Source organism: Grammomys surdaster, unplaced genomic scaffold (assembly GCF_004785775.1).
Source record: "Grammomys surdaster isolate TR1022 unplaced genomic scaffold, NIH_TR_1.0 242, whole genome shotgun sequence".
NCBI lineage: Eukaryota > Metazoa > Chordata > Mammalia > Rodentia > Muridae > Grammomys > Grammomys surdaster.
The window spans coordinates 4,344,312-4,355,155 of record NW_021604687.1 but is presented as its reverse complement, the minus strand read 5'-3'; the positions used below and the strand labels follow the sequence as shown (position 1 = coordinate 4,355,155).

General features: G+C 43.2%; 1 protein-coding gene across 2 annotated transcripts; it reads left to right on the top strand.

The window, feature by feature from the left end:
- Positions 1-1,851: 1,851 nt before the first annotated feature.
- Positions 1,852-10,296, top strand: Prss23 (serine protease 23). Of its 2 annotated transcripts, none has more exons than XM_028774710.1 (2): positions 1,852-1,948; positions 8,525-10,296. In XM_028774710.1, exon 2 carries the CDS (start codon positions 8,536-8,538, stop codon positions 9,682-9,684), a length of 1,149 nt encoding a protein of 382 aa, XP_028630543.1. In that variant the 5' UTR covers positions 1,852-1,948; positions 8,525-8,535; the 3' UTR covers positions 9,685-10,296. The 2 variants fall into 2 exon arrangements, with proteins under 2 accessions (XP_028630543.1, XP_028630544.1); XM_028774711.1 differs by lacking the exon at positions 1,852-1,948 and adding an exon at positions 3,346-3,386.
- Positions 10,297-10,844: the final 548 nt, after the last annotated feature.

Below are 10,844 nucleotides of genomic sequence, written 5' to 3'. Positions count from 1 at the left end.
TCAGTATTATGATTCTATTGCTATGATAATAACTGCATAGCCAAGGCAACTTAGAGAAGAGTTTATTTCAGCTTACAGTTTGAGAAGGATAGAATCTATGATGGCAAGGCATGGCAAGCAGGGGACTGAGAGCTCATACCTTAAATCTCAAGCACAAAACAGAAAAGGTGAACTGGGAATGGTACCAGCCTCTGAAACCTTAAAGCCCACCCCCCAGTGACACACTTCTTGAGGCAAGGCCACACCTCCCAAGCCTATAAGTGGGGTTACCACGTTCACTGTTATGTTAACAAGAGAGCTGGGGAGAACAAGAGCAGAAGTGAGAGAAAAGAGTCCTTAAGGACATGGCACTTACCACAGGAGTGGAAGCACTGTGGAGGACTGAAGAGAACCCCTGTGGCAGTCAGTAGCCATATTCCATCAATAGTTGAGGAAGAAGTATTAACCTAAATGGTAGTGTTTTGGAAGATAATTTCTGTATTCGATCAGTTTTAGTTTTACTTTTAAGTTGTTCAAAGGTTTACGTTTTAACTAGCTTTATGTATACACTCACATTAATGGAGTCTTTAAAAAGAAAATGTAAGTAAGTTAAGACTGGAGAGAACTAAGAAGAAGGGTTTGCCTTTAACATGGTGGACAATACTAGCTTCCTTTATGTTTGAGAAACACTACTCAACAATGTGTTCAGGGCTTACTTATTTAAAGGCAAAGCAAACACTAGCTCACTGGGCATGTCAGTAACATCCTGGTGTGGAATAGAATGTCAGGCCCTCCCTTTCTGAGGGCAGGCTTTGACAGGAAAAAGGAAGGCTGCTCTGGGATTGACAGGAGGAAAAAAAAAATGACCTCTCTGCAAAATCTTGTCCTACTGTTCAGGAGCTGTCTGACATCTAGCAAGATTAGGCCTCTCCAATCCTCCAGTCCTTAGGGGAAATCCACAGCACCACCCTTTTCATCTTTATGACCTGCAGGAAAGGTTGGTTCACAGAAGTGGATGTGTGGAGGAGAGACTACCAAGTCTCTAGCATTAGGTATTTAAATAGTGAGGTCACCAGGCTGACTTGGAGAAGACCCCCAGGTGTGGATGTCTTCAGTGATTTAGGGAAGCAGGCACCATCATTTAGGAGGTGGCTCCACCAGCTGGTGCCCCAATAAAGACCAGGCCAGGGGCATCACCAGCCAGCCCCTGGGAAGCTGCCAAGTCCGCAATCCCTTGCAGTGCTCTGGGACCCAGTATGCGAGGGGCTGAACTGCAGGGCCTACAACCTTGGTAGCCTGCCTCTGGATTATGAACTGCGGTACCCTAGAAGAGCTTGAGGCAGGAACTAAGGTGGGAAGGAGCTCGGCCGTCACTATTTAAGACGCACAGAATGTGCACCGATGAGAAGGTCACAAGTTTGAATGCAACTTCGCAAATCTGCCTGGGGCTCTCCATGCACCTGGAGTGCTGGAGGACTGGAAGTCTAGAAGGCTGGAAGGGACCGCCCATGCCGGAGCGTCGCTTTAACCGACCCCAGGCAATGCAGACCCCCTAGAACTCGGTGTGTGTTGTCGAGAGCCACTGGTAGGATCCGTCCGTCGGATCTGGTGCAGGGGCAGGGAGTCGGGGGACCCGCTGGTGGTGAAGCGCTGCGGAGACCCACCTGCGCGGGGCTGGGGGGTCCAGGATCTCTGAATGGCAGGGTGACGCTGGCTGGAGGCAGGCGGCGATGGGAAGGGGAGGCGACGGCGGGCAGGCTGCGCGGCTCGCGCCCGGGGGCGGGGCAGGAGAGCCCCGGAGGAGAAGAGGAGGGGGTGTGGGGCGGACCGGGTGCGGCGGGCGCTGCTGGACTGCTGGCTCGCACTCGACCCCTCTGCGGAGCAGGCATGGGAGCCGCGCGCGTCCTCCAGGCGCCCACACCTGTCTGAGTGGTGCTCGGCCGCGGCCCCGGCGGGCTGCTCCACGCGGGTGAGTGCAGGGCGGGGACCTGGCGTCTCCGGCTGGATCCGGGGGGACCCAGGCGAATGCCAGAGCGGGACAAAGGGTCCAGTGCACGCGGGGTGGGGTGGCTGCGGACTGCGGGGGACACCAGAGAGTTCGCCCTGGCCTCTGCACAAACTTTGGGCTTAGGATGAGAGTCTGAAAGAGCCTCCTCCCGGGACACGCGCTCTGTGGGACATTTGGATTCATCCAGTGTCACTTATAAAGTGGATGGGAAAAAGAAGGCTTTGAAAGTGCTGTCTTGGACGCAAGGTGCTGGTTATGTAGGGGTCAAGTGGCGCTGTGTCTGGCGAGTTGCTCCCGGAGTGGAGTGGTCAGGGTAGGCTCTCCCCCACGAACACACACACCGTAACCTCTACCATTTGCTTTCCTTGAGTTTTGTACCTACTGTATCTGACTCCGTCACGCTCTGAGCATTAATTTTTAACCTGACACGTGATTATGAACACACCTTAACAAGCAAGAAAAAGTCAGCAAACACAGGTTGGGAACAGGCGCTGTGCTGGGTGATGGCAGCGTGCTAAACCTAGAAAAATGCTGCCTGTGCTATCAACAGTGGTTGGGAGCAAATATTTCTTCAGCATGTAGCCATTTATCATAAATTGTTAACTGAAAGAAAAGATTTTTTCTCCCCTAGAACTTTTAAGAGAGGAATACTTGTTTAGATGGAGCAATACTACCCTCTCCTGAAATGAGGCTGGTTCTTCCTCCTACCTCCCTCAAAGCATCTCTTGAGAAAACCCTCTGATTAAAATCCCATTTGTTTTATTGTCCATTTCGTGACATCCATGAGAATTTAAAAACAGCTCGTGGCGTATGGAAAGCTCCAGATTATTCAGTGTCCTGGTTAGTATAGAAATTGCTTCTCCCAGGTCTTGTAAGTGAACTTGAGGGGTCCTAGCTAACCCTTTAGGAACAGATAGGCCAATACTAAAATTGCCTCATCAGGCTCTGTGGGAAAAGTTTGATTTATAGTTGAAGTTAGCTTTTGCCAAAATTCCTATTGCAAATTAATATCAGGATATTGTTAGACATTGTTTCAAGAGTATACTCGGATGGGAGAGCATTTAAAAGAACTAATAACTGTCTTTCTAGGAGTCTCTTAAGAGTGAGGTACGGTAGTGCATGCCTGTGAATCCCAGCACTTGAAGGGCTGGGGGAGGCCAGTGAACTTGAGGCTAGCCTGGGTTATACAGTGAACATTTTAAAAGAGTCTCTTAGAACTGGATTAGGGGTGGGCTAAAGGGACCGATGATTCTATAGAAGGCACTACATTCATTTTTTTCTGAGTGTTTGTTCCATAAACATACGAATAAATCCTTCACTTGTATTTTCCATTATTATAAACAGGCATTAAGCAATTTGTCATGCTTTCTCTGAACTTGGAAGGAAGCAGTCTTCCAAGGTAATTAATATGAATCTCATTTCTGTCTCACTGATGACTATCCAGGTAGACAGTGGATGTAGGCGTATTTTTCTGCCTGTAGCCTAAGTGCCAAAGTGGCTATTAGTGTGTCTGAGAACATTGTTGGCCCAGATCTGCAATGTCAATAGTCTCAGGTTCTCCTGAGCATCTCTCCCATGGATGCTTTAGGAGCAAATGCACCAGGCATTATTCATGCATAATTCCAAATGACTCCAGGGATTTCATTTCTCATGGTCTCACCATTGACAGCTTTATGCACTCCGTTCTTGCTCTGCTGCTAAGTTGTCTTGGGATTACTAGGATGGCTCATTTTGCCTAAAACCTGATAGAGAAGTTAAAAGCTCTGTGTGACCATGAGATCCTGCTTGAGTTGTCAGGCTTCTTAAGTCCCCTCCAGTTTCCCTACAAGACCATCATTCTTAAGCTATCCTGTGATTAGGTCTGTCGTGCTTTAATGGGTTATGTGACTCTGGAAAATGAGAGCAAGCCTGGCTTCAGTGTATTCACAGAGCTTTGTTCATTTGTAAGCATTTGCTTTGGGAATTAGCAAAGCCTCATTGTTCAGTATTCCTGGCTACAGATTTCATGGAGGACCCTTTGTCACTCTTCCAACTGGTGTCTAGAATGAGCACCTTCATGTACTTTCTTACCTTTTATTGTGGTCACAGGAAACCATACCTTGTATAATAGAGAATGGATGTCTGGAAAATTAGATGTTCTCTTGTAGCAATTGTTTGCTTATAGGAGTTAAATCATTCATTCAAACATTGCCCCTCTTGAGGATAGCTGAGTTATTGGCAGTTTTGAAGACTGCCCTGTAGAGAATCACAAAAGACAATCTCAGTACTCCAGTCCCTAGTCCCTAGTCCCCAGTCCCCAGAGAGATTATTGATTGTCTTTGGCACACCTGATAATGTGAAAATTCCCTCTACCATAAAACTATTATTGGGCTTATGACGTATGTTTATAAAGTGTAAATATTTTGATGCACTAGATAGCTAGACGGTGGTTAATATTTGCAACTTGGGCAGGGAATGTGTAGTCTTCTTGTGAGTCAGATAGCCAGAGCTGGAAAACAAATGCAGTTTCTGTATTACTAAGCATGGTGAAAAAAATATCTGCTCACCTTGCTTTTTCATTTTGCTTTGCCATTAGGTGTAGTACTTCATAAAAACATATATTTGGAAAGCTTAGAAAATAATTTATGTGTATGAGGACCTGCACCCTTCAAAGGTTCATTCCTAGAAATGGAATGTGATAGAACTAACATTTTTTTTTCATCCAGATTTAGCTATAAGGAAGATAAGGTTTGGGAATCTTCATTCCTTTAAAAAGATGTTGGTTTTCCAAACAGCTCTACAAGAACAAGATGATCCACTTTTAAACATTAGAGGATTTAAAGTTAAGTCTGACATGCATCATGTTTCTGGCTAAGAGATTAAAATTGTGTATGTTCCATCTGTTTATATCCCTGAGTGTCTATGTATAAATCACTTTAAATAGGATGACAGAGCAAATTACTTTGGATGCTTATAACTTTAATAGCCAGATGCCAGTTTAAGTCCACATGAGGACTTCACATTTAGCTTTATGTCTCAATTGTTGACCATATAGTCCCTATCAATTTGGAAAAAAATGATCTGCACTTGTTTCTTGAAGTCTATATCCCTTTCTATGTTTGGATTAAAGTTTTAACTTTCAGAGGCTCATAGAAACCTTATGGAAAATGTAGAATGAAGATTGTCTTATGATATCAATGAATACAGTTCAACATCACTGGGAATTTCTAAGCCTTGTTTCTAGCTAAGAGAAAATAATACTTCCAAAGTACCCCCAAATTTGATCTTATACAAAGAAAGCTGTGTTTTTCCTTAAGTGGATAACAGTCTTTCCCATAGATGGCCAACTTCTCCCTGACTCCTGGCAACATGATCAGAACTTAAGTTGTTAGCAATCTGAATTGGTAATAGCCTATCATTTAGTAGACCCTTTAGCATTCTTTCATTTGTAAGTGATCTTCAAAGTTCTTGGCATGTAGTCATCTACTATTTTGCCAAGGAGTAAATTTGACCATCTATACTGAGGGGCTATCAGGACAAGAGCCAAGCTGACTGACTACCCAGCACCCGCAATCCACGGAAAACTGGGTACCCGTCCATGCAGTACAGCTCACTTGACTAGTTTCTAAAGATGTTACTTCTTTTTTAAACACAGACTAAGGAGGATGGCATGTTGGCACTTGTGAAATGGGGTATACATTGGGACCTTAGAAAGTATTCTTTAAATAAATAGGGATTTGCTGTACAGGCAAAGTATTTGGAAAGAGGGTTTAATTTTGCCTGAGAGGAGGATTAGTTCATTAAAGCAAAGTTCCTAGTTGGATTTTTAAAAATATGTTTGCAGTGGTCTCAGAGTTTTCCTGACATTCTCTTTCCTGACACCCTTGTCAACAAACTGTTTCATTTTTAAATAGATGAATAAAGCTATAGACAGCAGTACAAGTTTGGTCCAGTTGATAACTCAGACTCTATCCAATTATGTACTTATTTCAGATTTGGAACTCATAGTTTCAGGTTCTGATATTAACATATCTTAGCACTGTTTTTCTTGTCTGCTGAATGTATTATATGTGTCTTATGGTAAATGTAGCATAGTCCCATCTCATATCCTACTTTTCTCCACACAGGTTTTAAAAACAGGGACACTTGACCACTTGGGCTTCTGCGTCTCCTTAAGACAAGATGAAATAAAACTTGGTGCATTGTGCATAACAGAATTAACGTTTTCCACATTAGTCAAGCAAAGAGAGGATAGTTATGTTCCAGTCTTTGAGGGAGACACCTGAATTCTTTAGTAGATCCCATTTGACAGGGCTGCTGGTGTGAGTGGAGTGGCTAGTCAAAGCAGGAATCCTGTAGAGCAAAGGCTGTTCACACCGAAGATGAGCTCAAGAGATGAGCCAGTAACTGGTATAGTCAGGCTGAGACCATGCTCCACAGATCTCCCAAAGTGTTATCATCACTACATGGCTTAACTCTGCATTGCAGGCTGGACTCTGTTAACACCAGTACACCTTCCCTGGTCACATTGAAGGATTAGTCTGCACGTTATTATCCCCCAAAATTACATACAAATACACATGTGCACATGTCCATTTACTCCATGATTTCACAGACATAAGAAAACAGCTTAATGTTTTTCCACTCCCAAATATCCAAGTATTCCCCAAATACCCAAGATCTTTCTTATTTAGAAATATGGAGAGAAGAATAATTTTGAGGACTTAGGAAATGCTGAGGAAATGAATTTTTTAAGGATCTCATGTCTTCATTTCCCCACTCCTATTATCCATAGCAGAAGTAGAGTTCAAGGCAATGGGGCAAAAGAGATAGCAGAGGGGACAGATATTAGGGATGTGTTTATTCAAGTAGGTTAGGTCAGATGGTAAGTTTTCTGCCTTATATAGAGCAAGCACAAGAAGTTGCCAGTATATCTGTACCTTACAAAAGAAAGGGAGTAAAAATAAAGAAATCATTGTTTCCTCTTGTTGAGGCTCTGTTCCCTTAGCTAGACTCTTGAGAAATACCCCTCCCATTCACTCTGGGATGCCTGACTGTGAATGAATTACCCTACCCACTGAGTCAGCTGAACCAGAAGATTTGGAACCAGTCAGAGCCCACTGATGCTTAAGCAATGATGAAAGCACTTCCAACCCTCTTTGTAATTGCTTTTCTCCAGGGATGATTGATCAGGGCTTTAAATACATCTTTCAGGATAAAATTTGTACTCTTGCATTTAGTACACACAGTGCTCCACAACAGGGTTGTTACCTGCCTCCTCTACCGTCTCTGTCTACCCCTGCTGAGCTGAGTGTCACTCCTGAGCTGACTCACACTGTTGCCCACCTCCATGTTCTTCCATGTTGTTCCTTCTGAGTGCCCCCTTCTCTGTCTCCTAATGTATCTAATGCTCTTTCAACTTAACACCTCCCCTCATTGGAACACCTGTCCTGCTCCTCTTGCTTTCTGCATCTAATTTTGTACCCTTTGTCTGAGCCACAATACCGTCTATGCATATCTGTCCCTGGAATTCACCATGCATCATTCAAGAAATATATTTCCTGAATCACATTATTAATTTATTTTTCCAGCCACATAAGCATCCATCCTATGACTCTTTCAAATGCTAGCATAGGTCCAATGTGAAGGCATTAGACAAGCTGAAAACACAGATACAGACACCCAAATAAATAACCAACAGTAATAGTCATAAAGTTATTAGATGCAGTGTTTAAAGCTTTATATCTTTGACACAGTCCTTTTATTTGGCAGCATAATTCAAACATCTACAATTATTATTTATATGGAACTGTGAAGATGGTCCAACAGCTATTTCAGCCATGCTCTAAAATATAAAATTTCAATGCATCTGGTGAAATGCACCCAAGTCACTGAAAGTTGGATCAAAGGCAATGCCTAACATATTTTTTTTCAAATTCAAAGTAAAAATCTTCAAAATTCTCATGTCATCTTCCAAATGCATGCATACATCATGTAGGAATGATAAGATTTCTTGTGTGACTCCACTCCTCCCAGATGCCTTTGTGCTCAGTAAAGTGTCTGATTTAGTTTTGCTATCTAAATGAGCGAGTTGCCCAGAAAATTATGTAAGAAATTATTATAATAGAATAAGATAAGAAAAAAGGAAAAAGGCCAGGTCGAGTAGGTAGGGTGGGTAGCTAGATAAGAAGAGGACAAGGTATATATAATCAAATAAAAACAACATTCAAAATCTCATAAAAATGAGATTTTTTATTCACAGAATAGTGGTAACTTTTTTAGATATGGCCCTGTAACATCCCATGGTCTTTACTTCTTAAGCATGAAGGGAAAAAAATAAAACCAGCTTCATTTGGGGCTGAGGTGTGGGAATGAGCGCAAGGTCAAGCAAGTCCTTGCATGTAAGTGAGACCATTGCCTGAGGAATTCTCTCGCTGGGAACTTGAGGAATGTTGCCAGTCTTAGAAACATGACCAGCATGCTGCTGTGCATTGCCAGGCTGCAGGAAATGAGCTGTATAGTTTTTGTCCTCCTGACTTCTTGTCTTTGTTTCTACAGTAGCACTCAGCATGGCTGGAATCCCAGGGCTCTTCATCCTTCTTGTCCTGCTCTGTGTGTTCATGCAGGTGAGTCCCTATAACGTTCCATGGAAACCCACATGGCCGGCTTACCGCCTCCCCGTAGTCTTGCCTCAGTCTACCCTCAACTTAGCTAAGCCAGACTTTGATGCCAAAGCGAAATTGGAGGTGTCCTCCTCATGTGGACCCCAGTGTCACAAGGGAACACCACTGCCCACCTACGAAGAGGCCAAGCAGTATCTTTCCTATGAAACCCTTTATGCCAATGGCAGCCGCACAGAGACTCAGGTGGGCATCTACATCCTCAGCAACGGTGAAGGCAGGGCACGAGGCAGAGACCCGGAGGCCACAGGGAAATCTCGCAGGAAAAGGCAGATTTATGGCTATGATGGCAGGTTTAGCATTTTCGGGAAGGACTTCCTGCTCAACTATCCTTTCTCAACATCAGTGAAGTTGTCTACCGGCTGCACCGGGACCCTGGTGGCAGAGAAGCACGTCCTCACTGCTGCCCACTGCATACACGATGGGAAAACCTATGTGAAAGGAACACAGAAACTCCGAGTGGGCTTTCTGAAGCCCAGGTATAAAGATGGTGCCAGAGGGGACAACAGCTCGAGCTCAGCCGTACCAGATAAGATGAAATTTCAGTGGATCCGTGTGAAACGCACCCATGTGCCCAAGGGGTGGATCAAGGGCAACGCCAATGACATTGGCATGGATTATGACTATGCCCTTCTGGAACTCAAGAAACCCCACAAAAGAAAGTTCATGAAGATTGGTGTGAGTCCTCCGGCGAAGCAGCTCCCTGGGGGCAGGATCCACTTCTCTGGTTATGACAATGACCGGCCTGGCAATTTGGTGTACCGCTTCTGTGATGTCAAAGATGAGACCTACGACCTTCTCTATCAGCAGTGTGATGCCCAGCCCGGAGCCAGTGGTTCGGGGGTCTATGTGAGGATGTGGAAGAGACCACAGCAGAAATGGGAGAGAAAAATTATTGGCATCTTTTCAGGGCACCAGTGGGTGGACATGAATGGCTCTCCACAGGACTTCAATGTGGCAGTTAGAATCACGCCTCTTAAATATGCCCAGATTTGCTATTGGATTAAAGGAAACTACCTGGATTGCAGAGAGGGGTGACATGCATCTTCTTGCCAGCACCAATGGTCTTTTTGCACTCATTGTAGGAGAGGCTAGCTTTTTATCATTGACTTTTCTGGTGTGTGTCACATAGTATCTTTTACCTAATATTATTCAGATGGCAAAACTATTGGCTATATTATTTTAAAACTGTTGTGTGCGTTCTAGCATTTAAGCAGTCCGAAAAGCATACTTTCGCGTAGAGACTTAAAAATATTGATATTTGGGGTAATAGGGAACATTTGGCAAGTAAGATAAACTTTCAGTTTTTGGAGAATTCTGATTTTTGTCTTATCCAAACTTGCTTCAGAGGTTTATATCAAATATGTGACATATGGGGACTATGAATTCTTATGTTTGTATATGTATGTTTTCTTCTGAGAGTCATATATTGATATTTTTGTAATGTATGGTTATAATGCTTCCAGATGATGATAGCAAAGCCTTCAATAGGCAATTATAATGTTTTGGATTCAAACATTTACATAGTAGTCCTTGAAGAGAAACAATAATTTATTGGCTATATTGTTACACATATAAAACTGTATCTTACAGTGCGCAGAATTCCCACGCTGCTTTTAGTTTTGAAAATAAAACTTTCTCTTCTACAAACTGCTTTTGTGGGAAGTCTCTATAGAGTTCTGCAAACTTTACTATCACACCAGAGTAGGCAAGACCATTTAGCCCAGTCCCTCCTCTTTACAAGTTTTTATTCGAATATCTGAAGCTAACAGTTTCTTGAAAGACAGTAAGTGGAGCCTAATTAGAACAGGCTGAAATGCTTCCCAGCTAGCAGTTGTGGCTACAATAAAAACAATTCTTGGATTTTCTCCCTGCAGTGAGGCACATCTCACTGTTTATCATGTGGATGAGTAATTTAAAATGAGTTAAATTCCAGAGAACAACGGATGCATTGCTCCATAGATGTCACAACAGAATAACCATTTGTTTGAAGCCTAGCATAACCACATAGCTTAATCCAGAATTATTCTGTCTAGTTTTTCAATGTTTCCAGAGAACTTTATATTTGTTTAGTTTGTAAACTTTTCTCTCTCACTGCACTTGTTTTATAGTTTTAAAAAAATGTTTGGGAGTTGCTTTAAGGAAAATCAGTATTTATTTTCCCAGATTCAAAATGGGGTCTCTTGCGGGAGTGGTCT